This window comes from Malurus melanocephalus, unplaced genomic scaffold, assembly GCF_030028575.1.
Source record: "Malurus melanocephalus ecotype Western Australia unplaced genomic scaffold, MMel_1.1 scaffold_130, whole genome shotgun sequence".
Lineage (NCBI taxonomy): Eukaryota > Metazoa > Chordata > Aves > Passeriformes > Maluridae > Malurus > Malurus melanocephalus.
Window position 1 is genome coordinate 970,179 of NW_026623362.1, and position 12,316 is coordinate 982,494.

Sequence of the window (12,316 nt, forward strand, 5' to 3'; positions counted from 1 at the left end):
GAAAAAAAAAAAAAAAAAAAAAGAAAAGAAATTAAATTAAATCACCGCCGCCTCTCCAGCGGTGCCGCGGCGGGTAAGGGGAGCGGCGGTGGCTGGGCAGAGAGGAGGCAGAGCGCGGGGGGCGAGCCGGGGAGCACCGCGCTCTCCCTCCCAAACTTTGATGATGACCATGACTACGATGGCTGACGGGCTGGACGCGCAAGACTCCTCCAAATCCGCCTTCATGGAGTTCGGGCAACAGCAGCCGCCGCCGCCGCAGCCGCCGCCGCCGCCCCACTCCCAGCAGAGCTCKCCGGCAATGGCCGGAGCCCACTACCCGCTGCACTGCCTGCACTCCGCCGCCGGCTCGCACCCGCACCACCAGCATCACCACCACAGCTCGCCCTACTCCGGCAGCGCCGGCTCCTACAACCACCGCTCGCTGGCCGCCTACCCCTACGTGAGCCACTCGCAGCACAGCCCTTACCTCCAGTCCTACCACAACAGCAGCGCGGCCAGCCAGACGCGGGCGGACGATGCAGGTGAGCCGGCACCGCTTCCCGAACCCGCTGCCAGCTTCTCCCCCCACTCCCTCCATCCCCGGGCCTCTTCCCGGCCCCCCCCCTCCGGGCACCTGCATAACGACCCCCGCCGTGCCCCCCGCTCCCGCCGAGGCAGGCGCCGGCCCTGGGTGCGCGGGACGGCGGCTAGAAAAGGTGGGGGTTGCCTGTTTCCGCGGCCCCTCCGCGGGCCTACTGCTGCGGTACCGGCAGCGGGGCCGCCGCGCTCCCTCCGCGCCAGCGGCGGCTGCTGGCGGTACCGCGGCTCTGCGCACCGGCGCCTTCCCCGCTAGCCCCGCTGCCGGCGGCGAGGGGCTGCACTCGGCGCTCCTTTGTTACGGCGGGACCGGCTTTAGGCAAAATTCCTGCTAACACCTGAGGAGTGAAAGTTTCCAGGCGAGCGGGTCGCATTCCGCTCGGGGGCCGTCTGATTTATGTATTTCTTTTTTTACAGGGAGCCGTACATATCCATCCGGAGGAGCACGGGAGGGGGGCGGGGAGGGGGGGCAAAAGCATTGTTAAAAGTCTTGGACTGGTGATTTACTGACCACCAAACTGGCGACGCGAAGTCAATTAGCCGAGTAAAACCTGGATGGCCCTGGAACAAGGCATCCTCAGCTTCGCAGACCCAGCTCTGCGTTTTCAATTTTTAAAAATATTGGGGTTTTTTTTTTGTTTCTTCCCGGGAAGAAGGGGAATGTGCCCACTATGCCCGGACAGCTACTTTTTCTCCCGGTAGTTCCCAAGCAGTAGCCTGTGCCGCGCGTGTCAGTAAGGAGACGCAGCCTGCGTGTATGCGGTGGGGTTGAACAGGCGTCGGGACAGACTTTGGCGTTTTTAGGACCCGTGGCAGCCAAAATACCCACGTTTGATAGCTAAGGAKGGTGATGTTTCAGCTGTGTTGTTTTGCTTGCAGATCAGCAAAAAACCACAGTGATTGAAAACGGTGAAATCAGATTTAATGGAAAAGGGAAAAAGATTCGGAAGCCTCGAACCATTTACTCTAGTCTACAACTCCAGGCTTTAAATCATCGCTTTCAGCAGACTCAGTACCTGGCACTTCCAGAGAGAGCTGAACTGGCAGCTTCATTAGGACTTACCCAGACACAGGTAATTACTGGGAATCCCAAATTTACTGAAATCCTTCTCGAGCAATAAAGGCCAAGCAAAGTATGATGCTCCCTAAACATTTTGGCCTCTGTCGGGAACGGCAGGAAAGGTAACGCACACGGTTCCTATCTCTCTGTGCTAGGACTTACCTAATGCGCGACAGAGATCGGGCTACCGCAGAAGGAGCTGAAAGCGCCCTTCCCTCGGTCGTCTGCGAGCAAGTGCTCCTTTTGATGCCACACATAACGTTTTAAAATTGCCTATATTTTCGGATAATTCCGGCACCGAGATGCAATTGCCCAGCTGTGAAAAGGAGAACAAAACAAAGGCAAGGAATCGCTGGGCCTGAGATAGAGCTGAAAGCAAAGCTGCCTCGTAGCAACGTATAGGTAGAGGGGAAGCAGGAACGCGTTAGGAAATACCTGTTAAATCAATAGTTAATTCACCCTGGATGACTAACGCAAATGCAGTGGTTAGCCTTGGGCAAAATGTACGGAAGGTGATAATAGATCTGAAGATCAAAGACAGCCGTGTACAAAATTATGGCAGGTTAAGCCATAGTTAAGTGTGGTTGGAGTAGCTGTGCCATTCTGCTAATTTAAGCTTGAAAGACATACGAGGCATTACGGGCTTACCACGCTGGGGTTTGTGGAGAAGTGCATGGATAGATGGGATCAATTCGGGTAAAATGTTATCATGTGAATCTAGGAGCTTAACAAATAACTTCAGGATTTTATCATTGTCATGGGTAACAGTCACTTCCAGACAGCGATTTTTAAATACTCAGCGAACATTAATGATGGAAATGGACCTGATGATTTTGCAAATGGGATTTTAGTATCCTTAGCATGCACGCTGTCTCACCGTTGTCTCGCTTTCTCTCTCTCTCGCACGCATCGATATGTTTTAGGAGCCCGATCTTGAGCTTGCAGCTAGAGGAGCACCCCTGCTTATCCCCCAGCATTATGATAGCAAAATTTCAGAGGTCAAAAACACACGGGGGATTTGCTTTCTTTGTTTGATTATATATATATATATAAATTTTTTTTTAGAAAAATATATATTGTGCATATATGTCTTATCTATACATAATTTCTAYGATAATTCTGATCTGCCAGTGGGCCTGATCCGTGCACACCTTATYGAGTGCAGACTCCCTCTTCGGGAATTCTGTTGGATTAGGAGCAGGATGAGACCCAAAGGAATGTTGATATACTATTAATCACTGAGAAAATAAAATCATTCATTCTTTTAAAGTACGTTTTAATATAAATCCACGATCCTGGTTCCATTATGCCCCCTCCCCCGCCACATCAGCGTGGACTGCTTGATCTGATCGTGAGGATTTTGGATGCACGATTTCTTTGTAAGATACCCTTTGTCTATTGGCTCTTGTCTCCTGGCACAAAATCATATGATTGCCCGTGTTTGACAACAGTTTGCCCGAATGATCAAATGACCTCCAAAATTCTGAATGAGGCGCTAAAACAGGAGACCTCAGAGCATGTAGTCTGTTTCAGCTATAACAATCTGACCTGCCCAGGGAAAACAAGGTTCCAGATTAAAACCTGCCWCCCTCTCGCTTTCCAGCTCTGCTTTGCCTCCCCTGTTCTCTCCAGCCGCATTCAAAACCCGAGAGCAGCCGTAGTTCCTTCCCCTCCTTCCCCTCTCCCCATCCCCAGCCCCATACCCGACTGGCGTGTGCCCTCAAGACCTCCTCCAGATTAGACCCCCGGCCCCCGAGGTCTTCCCTGCTGTGCCCTGGGCTCTGACAGCAGCCTAATATCTAATAATGCGTTCTGGTTTACAGGTGAAGATCTGGTTTCAGAACAAACGCTCCAAATTCAAGAAGCTGCTGAAGCAGGGCAGTAATCCCCACGAGAGCGACCCTCTGCCCGGCTCCGCTGCCCTCTCCCCTCGCTCTCCAGCTCTGCCTCCAGTCTGGGACGTTTCAGCCTCTGCCAAGGGAGTCAATATGCCTCCAAACAGCTACATGCCTGGCTATTCTCACTGGTATTCTTCTCCACATCAAGACACAATGCAGAGACCACAAATGATGTGAATTGTCCAAGAGAAATAATCTCTCAAGAACGCCTCGTCTCGACATGGCAAGAAGTTCCCCTGCTTTGCCAAGCCGTGCCAGCTAACAGGCTCTGTGTGAACTTGTAGAAGCGGCAGAGACAGAGTGGCTTTATTTTTTTTTTTTTAAAGTAACCTCAGCGATTGATCTTGAACAGAAAGACACAATTTTCATTCTGGCGCACAGAAGACACTTCTCTTTAGGATATTTTCCTTTGGACTCCAAGGCACCAGCCTCTTTCTCTGTGGAGTATACGTCAAAACAAACTTTTTACAGACTTTGCCCACAAGAACCTGAATCTACCATGGCAGCCGTTTTTACTTGTTTAATGAGCTAAAGACATTACATGATGAAAGGGAGACTAGTCAAAGCTCCTTCATTTTTATTCACCAAATCCGGACTGGGGAAAGGATTAAAAGACAGAAGAAGAGATTTTTAAAAAAAATAAGATGGGGGGAAAGAAAAGCAGAACTGGTTGAAAACTGAAAACATACTGTAAGATTAGAACATTACCACGAAGCAAAATCTGCATGCTTTCTCAAAATGCAATGGGCTGCGGCTTAAAAGAAACCACCGTCTCTCACGCAAAGAGCCCCCTCATCCGCACAGACCCTCACCCGCACTCAGCCGGACAGACTCCCGGAGACGAGCAGTAAAGACAGAGCAAGGGATTCGCGGCCAGACCCGCTGCCGCGGGCTGGGGAAGGAAGGTTCAGCGCTGCCCGGCGGCAGCCTCAACCACTGAGGGAGAGGGACCTTTCCCCGAGCAACCTTTCTGTATATATTGTTGAATTTTAGTTGTATATATACTTTGTATGTTTTTGTCTTCTTTCATATATAGAGTAAAAGCCACAAAACGCCYGCCTGGCTCCTATCTCTCTTCACCTTAGCGGATCCCCACCTGCCCCGACTTGCCCCCCCAGATCAGTCCGGGCAGAGGGATCCTTGTGCCCAGCTTGCCTGAGTGCACCGGCGCCCCTACCAAAGCATATATATGCGAGCAAAGAAAGAAAAGATGAAGTGGGGTGGGGTAGCTGGTGGTTTGGTTGGTTTTGAGGCTACGACTTAAAGACAGGAGATATTGAGTCCACAAAGATACGCCTAGCCGAAGTTCCTAATCACCCGGCCATTTCTGCTGCGATTTCACTGCTCGGCTGCTCAGCTGAGCTGAGCTTTCTCGCCGAGGCAAAGCTCAGAGCCCTGTCTTTCTTCCCAAAGGCTGGAGACTCCAAATTATTAAGAAAGGAGGCGCCCTCCTTTGTTTTTAAAGAGCAGACAATGCAAGCTGAGGAATGTTTTGCAAAGCCCTGAGAGGTGCCCAGGCACACAACACGCTGTCCAGCCAGCTCCAGCCGCACCAGCTTGTGGAAAGCACAGCAACTACTGACAATGAAAAGCCTTTTCCTCAACCAAGCTGGGTGCCCCATACTGCGAGAATTAATGGCTAGAGACCTGGGCATCCTTCAAATTATGAACCTTGAAACCACTGAGCCATTTATCAGAAGTCAATAGAGATCCTCAGAGTGCTCCATATAATGACAGCTACATACAGTCGTGCAAAAGGACAGTCACTATAATTAGACACAAAGCAAAGACTACTTACCAATATACCAGTTTTTTGGGGGGTGTTTTTTGGTTTGTTTTTTTTTTGAGCAACTTCCACGCTCAGTCAGTCTTCAGAGTGCTTTAAAACCGATCAGTCTTGTCATTTTCTACCATTCGTATTGTTACATTAGGAAAAATGTTTTCTTTTCTTTTTTTCCCCTTCCCACTGTGAAACTTTGGGTTCAGAGCTCCCCAGGATCAATTCTGAACAAAGCCTCCAGCTGCAGTGCCATCCAATTTGAAGCAGACATTGGGGACAATTTAAGGTTTTTATCCACAAGAAGGTTTTTTTCCATTCTCTTAAATGCAGCCATAATTAGAGTAATTTTTCATGTAGCCCGCTGATTACAGCGTTTTTACCGTCAAAGATAATTACCTGTAATTTTCTTCCACTTTTAATACTAAAAAGCCATCTTTATTTAGATTCAGGAACAGGAAAGGCGAAACAAAAGAGGAAAATTATTCTGTTATTCATACACAAATTGCAGAGACGTAGGGCCTAAAATTGAAAATTAACCAAAATTATAATGCTGAAAAGAATGGAAGAGGCTTCAGAAGTACAGCTGGTAGTGGGGCTCACTGAATTATTCAAATGACACTGGAGAGAAAGCTACCATACATTTAAACCAACAGCATTGTGTGCATCTCTCAGAAAACCCCGCTTTACAACCCCCACGCCGGCCCCTGCGCGGGCTCACCCTCGCCTGGCASAAGGGCGGCGGACACCCCGGTGAGCGAATCCCACAGCCCGGGGAGCCCGGCCCGGCGGGTCCCGGCCCCCACGGCCCCCGCAGGAGCCTTAACCCTTTCACTGCATCGGCCCAGCGGCTCGGCGGCGGGCGGTCCGCCCCTGCTCTGCGGGGCTGGGGGTGCGTGAGGCAGGGGGGCTTCGCTGCCTCTCGTGGGTTTGCAGGGGACCAGTCCTCCCCTGCACCCCGCCCGTGGATGCCGGTGCGGAAAGCCTCTGGGTGGCCTCCTCCCCCACGAGTGATTCCTCACGCAGGCTTTAGAAAAAGCCCCGACAACAAGCGAGCGAGCGAACAAATAAACGATAATAGTAATAATAAAAGAATAAAAGCCCCATTAGCTTAGTAGCGTGGGAGAAGGTGGGAAAGGTAGGCCTTCCCGGGAGCGCGGTGGGAGCGAATGGCAGCAGCGGCTCCCACTCGCGCGGCAGCCGCCCCGGGAGACTCTCGTGAAACAGCGTCATCTATGGATGGAGCAGCGGCAGCTCCCCGTGCCAGCGCCAAACCTGCCGCCGCCGGGCTGCCAGCGCCGGCTCCGCCACCGCCCACCCGCCGCCGGGCTCCACCGCCCCGGGGCCGCGGAGAGCCGCGGAGAGCCGCGGAAAGGCGCGCTGCCGCCTCCCCTCCGCGGGCACGGGTGGACGGGGTTGGCCCGGGCCTCGCACGGTTTCTCCGCCGGCCGCCGAGTCCCGCGCCGCCCCTCCGGCAGCCCGTCGGGATTCCGTCCGCATCACCGCCCGCAGCCCCTGGCAGCATCGGGGTAAAGGGGGGTCATATCTGCCGGGGTCCGGCCCAGAGAGGGAAACTACCGGCACGAGAATGAGCGCGAATGCGGGGGAATGAGCGAAGACGGAGCGTGCCTCGACGGACAAGGCGCGGAGCAGTCACAAACCAACCCCAAACCCAAGCGAGCACCAAAACTTACCCCTCTGAAAATCTGCTAAGCAAGGATCGGGGTCTAGAAATCTATACTGAACGGAAGCAGTGGAGAATATTTTTCTGAGTCTCAGGGCAGAAGCTCTTTCTCTATATTCTTGGTTGAGTGAGCACATCCAGGTGTGAAATTGTTTGCACACCCCAGCACCTCTTATATTGCCAGCAAAATTAGCTGTTATTACTGTCACTGTTTAGTGATGGTTAGCTTGATAAAAAAAACCTGCTGTAATCAAGACCTGGCGCATCTTTGCAAATTACAGATAATTGTAAACGTCCAGATTATGATAATAGCATCCTAATCCAGCCTGCAATATAATTATTACAGAGTGTTACATCTGAAACTGTCCAGTAGGGCTAATTCAGCCATTATTTAGACCCTATTTTTGCACTGCAAATGGGTTGCTGAGTTGAAAATGTACGATTGTAATTTCACGGGGCACTCAATGAGTAATGGTATAGGGAGGGAAAAATACAAAACTGAAATGTGAACAGTAGCGATCAAATCAAACTCTGAAGGACAAAAGAGTGTTTGATTCATAGGGAATGAGACGAGCGGGAATTAAGAAAATAGCAAATCAGTGGTCTGAAGCGTTACGTGTCCAAATCTCAACGAGTGTGAGCCTGATGTGCAGTCAGGGGCTGCTGGTTCGGCTCCCGCCTTGCATCAGTCCGCCTCTCAAGCTCGACTCTTCCCGGCAGCCTCWCCCCGGCACCCGAAGCATCCCCGAGCTCCCCACCCATCCCCAAAAGCGGGCTCGCCATTGTCTTGTGCCTTCTCTCAGGTGACTGAACGTCACTTTCGGGCAAGGAGCCTCGGGAGCATCGGAACCGGGCGGAGGAGAGTGCGGGATGCGGGACACCGGGGCCGGGCAGTCTCCGCGGTGGGCTGTGGGGCCGGCCGCCTTTAGCGCTCCCGCGCACCCGCTGGACCAGTCCTCAGGGGTCCTTAGGGAAATTATCACAGAACCGACTCAATTGTAATTAATTAACCAAAAGAGCCTGGCTAACAGGACTACCTGCAGCTAGCGAGGTTAACTCACTGGCTAGCTGGCTTTCGACTCCTGATTAACTTTTATTAACCCTGGACACGAAAYACACAAACCAGCTTCATTTTTTAATGGTCTAAATCATCAAAGCGCGGTTACCGCCCGACCGGTTAGTCTCCGCAGGGTCCAGATGAAGAGAAGCAGCGCCCGGGACTGGCCCCGTGGGCAGGAGAGCTGCCGGTCCCGGCCCTTGCTGGCCTCTCCCGGGCGCAGCCGCTCCTGGCAGCCCGCAGTCTCACTCTGCGCCCTTTTCTCCTTTCGAATTAGTAAAAATAAGGCGAATAAAAGAAAACTCAGTGGATAGAGAGAGGCGAAAGCCCTATAAAACGCGTTATATGGTGCGTATCGAGGAGACCGTAAAGATCTCCTGGAATGGAGGGCCAGCTCCGCAGCCAGGCAGATGATGCCGCTGCAGAGCACGAAGCTGGGTCAGGATCCGGGCCGGCGAGTCGGGCTGACCCATTCTGCAAAACCCAAGCTGAGGTTTAGACAGGCTCTCCRGGAGTGCCGAGGGGCAGGCGGCAGGGCAGGTTCTGGCCGGGGCCGGCGCTCTGGGCCCTCACCTGAGGGGAAATAAGGAGGTGAGGGAGCCGGGAGTTTTACCCTCGGCCTTGAAGGTCGTGTCAGTGGAAGGTGTTTCCATAGACAATTGCGGCGTGGGTGCGTGGCGGGATTCATCGGGTCTGTATTTCAGGCAGATAAACTATTGTTTATCCTCCCCAAATCACGTGTAAAMAGACGCGCCACCGAACAAAGAAAAGAACTGTTTAATTGATGCAACACAGATTCTCCCTAAAAAGAGAAAGGGAGGCTAAATGTAAACTCCGCGTTTCCTATTTTCACGGCTCTTATCTGACCTATAAAACAGGTTATTGGCTTACTGCAAGCAATCGCTTAAATGACTGAAAGCAAGAAGAGGGGGTTCCCACACGTCTCCCCCTTCCACCGCCCCGATTTTCCTGAAGCAATAGATCTCCTTTCCGTAATCCACAACCGAAACRCCTAAAGTCTGTCAGTCGCAAAATTGCGTGGCAGAAATCTTTAATCGATGCCACATGTGGGATGCACTCTGGGGACACAGCGCTGCCGGCGGTGGAGCGGGCAGAGCGCGGAGGCCCGCGCAGGCGGCGCGGCCGCGGGGGAGCGAATGCACGGGGGAGACCGCGGGGAGTAAGAGGGCGACAGGAACGCCTGACAAGCGGGCTGCCCTGCCGCGGTGACAGGTTGGAGGGGGTGCTTTTTCTTTCCTCGGGAAGGAGCTGGAGGGAAACCGAAGCACTTGGCGAGGAGGCAGCGCTTCCCGGCTGAAGGCTCTGCCCGGCGGGCGGTGCGGGGATGCCCGGGCAGGGACAGCTGGGCTCGGGCGGAAGCGGGAAGGTGCTCCTCCCGGGTCCGTAGGCGGGGGTGGCGGGCACTCTGTGTGTCTGGGTGTGGGTGTTGTTAAGTGTGAGCCCCAAGAGGGGGCAAGCGCCGCCGGGAGTGGATGTGCTGCGGGTGTGAGAGCCCCAGGGGTGCAGGCAGTGTCAGGAGCTGTCGATCTGGGACAGCGGGGTCTGCAGGCTGCTCTGTGTCTGTGTGTCTGTGTGTCTGTGTGTCTGCGCGTCTGTGTGAGTGTATGTGTGTGTGTGTCAGGCCCTGTGGCTCAGCCCTGGAGCCGCTCGGCACCCACAGGAATGTGGCTCCTCTCGGCTCCCCGAACTGCCCCGGCTCCACATGGAAGTGGCCGCCAGGAAACCAGAAGGGAGGGGAGGAGGGGGAGGGGCGGGGAAAGCCCCGAGCCAGCAATCCGCCGAGCCCAAACCCAGCATCAGACAAAGGACAGTTCATGCCATCCCTTTCCCGGGGAGGCAAGGGGGGAGGCCCGGCCAAGCTAGGCTCCCTCCGGCCACTGCGGGAGCMCAGGGGGTGCACCCACACGGGAGGAGGCGCCGGGGTGTGCCTGCCCGTGTGTGAGGGGACAGAGTGGACAGGAGCATCCCTCTCAGCCCGGGACTCTCCCGGAGGGGCGGGTGGCCGTAGATTCCGGGTGTACATCGAGGCCGAGGCGACGAGGGCCGAGGTCATTTCTTATCCTCTCTGGGGAGGGATGCCAGGCTTTCTCCCAACACCAACTCGATCTCGGAGGAGGAGAAATTAAGCAGGGAAAGGGACTGGCATGGAAACCCAGCCGAGCTGACTCGGCTGGCTTGGAGAGGCGAGCGATGCCCAGTCCAGCGGCGTCAGTGTGAATTCCCATCTCTGCCCGGCATGCTGCCCGCCGGCATTCCGCCTTCCCGGAGATGTTCCTGCGCCATCTGCCCAGGCCCTCCCAGCCCCGGCAGGTTACCGTAACCAAACAACCCCGCGGCAGCTCCTCAAAGAAAGGGGTGGGTGGACCGACCTGGGAAATTGACTTCCACCTCTTATGTCCAAACCTTTCTGCAAAGGCAAGTGACCTCGGGGAGGGGAGAATATCTTACTTGCAGGTTGAATGCTTGTCCAGAGGGAAATGAGGGAAAGAACGGAAGAAAATGAAAAGGTCGAGTTTTAAAAAAAATTCTTGCACAGGATGGGAGTGAGCAGAAGAGACAAAGCGGAGCTTTTCATCAGCCCCAGAGTCACGGAAAGTCCCTGAAACCTTGCGAGTGAAATGAGCAGAAGACGGTCACCAGAGCCGCTGAAGAGATGGGGAGCGCCGGGGCACCGCGGCAGGGCGGCCGCTCTCCGGCAGCGGGCAGGGGTGGGCAGCCGGCGGTGGCCCCCGCCACCCTGCCCCCGGCACCCCCGCACCCTCCCCGGCGTGCAGGGAGCACAACCGAACAAACTGGTCTATTGTACTGCAAGACATTTACCAACCCCCAAACCTGTTACAAAACAGCAAACCCGGGCTTCTTTCTTTGGGGAGAAAACTACGCACACGCACACTCACGCACACGCACAAAACATGGCAGGCRGGAGCAGAGGGAGAAGAAAGGAGGGGGAGGGCACAGGGGAGGAAGACTGGAGACAGGTAAGTGCGCCCCAGGGCAGGAGCGTGCCTTTTCAGGCCTCGCCTCCCCCCCTGCCAGCACTCTCCCCGCTCGGCTGCCAGAGGGGCATCTTTCATCTCGGGGATCCTTCCAGAGGCGCCTTTGGCACATTCGCTGCTGTCGCCGTACCCGGCATGGCCGTGAGTTACCGCTCCCTCCCACGGATGGGGGTCCCCGTGGGAACCTACGCCGCCGCGGGGCCCCGCGGGCCGGGGTTTCTAMGGGAAGAGGGCAGTGCTCCGGCCATCTCGTCGAAGCCGTGCCTCCAGCACTGGGCAGSGCTAGCGACTGCTCTGACGCAAGGGTCTTTTCCCCCTAAATCGTGTAGAGATAAAACAAAAACAATAAAAGTACCTCTGCAACGTCCCTCCTTCAGCCGGAGCCGCCGCAGGCTTTTAGCAGGAGCGAGGGGAGCGGGGCCCGCATTTTATCCTTTTCTCATATTTAGTGGCTCCCTTTGACGGAAACGTAATTTGTATAATTAGCCGAGYGCACACGGGCGACTGATGGGCTGTGGAGTGTGCAGCTCTCGACGCTAATTGCTCTCAGGATAGGATTCGGGGCGACTCAAGGCGAGAGATTTGCTTTCTCGCGTCAGGATGGGCAGCTTTCCCTTCAGCTTACAGCACCGTGCGATAAGATGTACGCGCTCTTGCCAGAGCCCCTTTCCCAGCGGGGAGAGAGCACCGCAGCCCCTCGGCTCACCCGTGGGTACCTGCAAGGGCCAGATCCTGCCAGCATGCCCGGACAGTGGTGGCACTGCACGGCACTGGAACAGAATGTGACCTGCCAGTCCCATCCTCTTTCCTCACTTTCTCTCTACAAGCAAATTAGTATTATATTTTTTCCCTCTTATTAACAGAAGAAGGGGTAATTTGGAAACGTTTCTCGTGGTCGAAATAATTTTATTTTATTCAGAATATACAGTTTAATTCCTCTATCTACAATTATTTACAGGGTTAAAATAASATTGAAAAAAGTCTCTGGAAAAGTTGAGGTCATAGATTTCAAGGCACCAACGATAGTGTCCACAGCTGAGCCAAAAAATGTCCGTATTGTATAAAAAAGGGTTTCCTTTGAAATGCAATAAGTTACATGCACAAGCTTTACACATTTTAATCTTTTTGTTTGTTTCTTTTCCCTTTTAAAAATTCCCCATATGCATTCCTTTCGTTATTATTCCTTAACAGTAAAACACAGGAGTCCAAGGAACAACAACAACAAAAAAAACCAAAAAAAAAAAAAA

At 53.8% G+C, this 12,316-nt stretch overlaps 1 protein-coding gene and 1 long non-coding RNA gene across 2 annotated transcripts in view; one reads left to right on the top strand and one right to left on the bottom strand.

Moving 5' to 3' along the window:
- The window catches only part of LOC130576203 (uncharacterized), a 40,730-nt gene extending 33,608 nt beyond the window's left edge, over nt 1–7,122 (bottom strand). Inside the window, exons 1-2 of the long non-coding RNA XR_008965644.1 lie at nt 7,006–7,122; nt 1,799–1,952 (exon numbers count right to left, since the gene is read on the bottom strand). This is a non-coding gene — a long non-coding RNA (uncharacterized LOC130576203). The remainder of the gene's footprint in view (nt 1–1,798; nt 1,953–7,005) is intronic.
- On the top strand, nt 7–4,916 carry DLX6 (distal-less homeobox 6). Its single transcript, XM_057370672.1, has 3 exons — nt 7–521; nt 1,456–1,649; nt 3,460–4,916. The coding sequence occupies exons 1-3, from the start codon at nt 161–163 to the stop codon at nt 3,709–3,711; spliced, it is 807 nt and encodes a 268-aa protein (XP_057226655.1). The 5' UTR covers nt 7–160; the 3' UTR covers nt 3,712–4,916.
- Nucleotides 7,123–12,316: the final 5,194 nt, after the last annotated feature.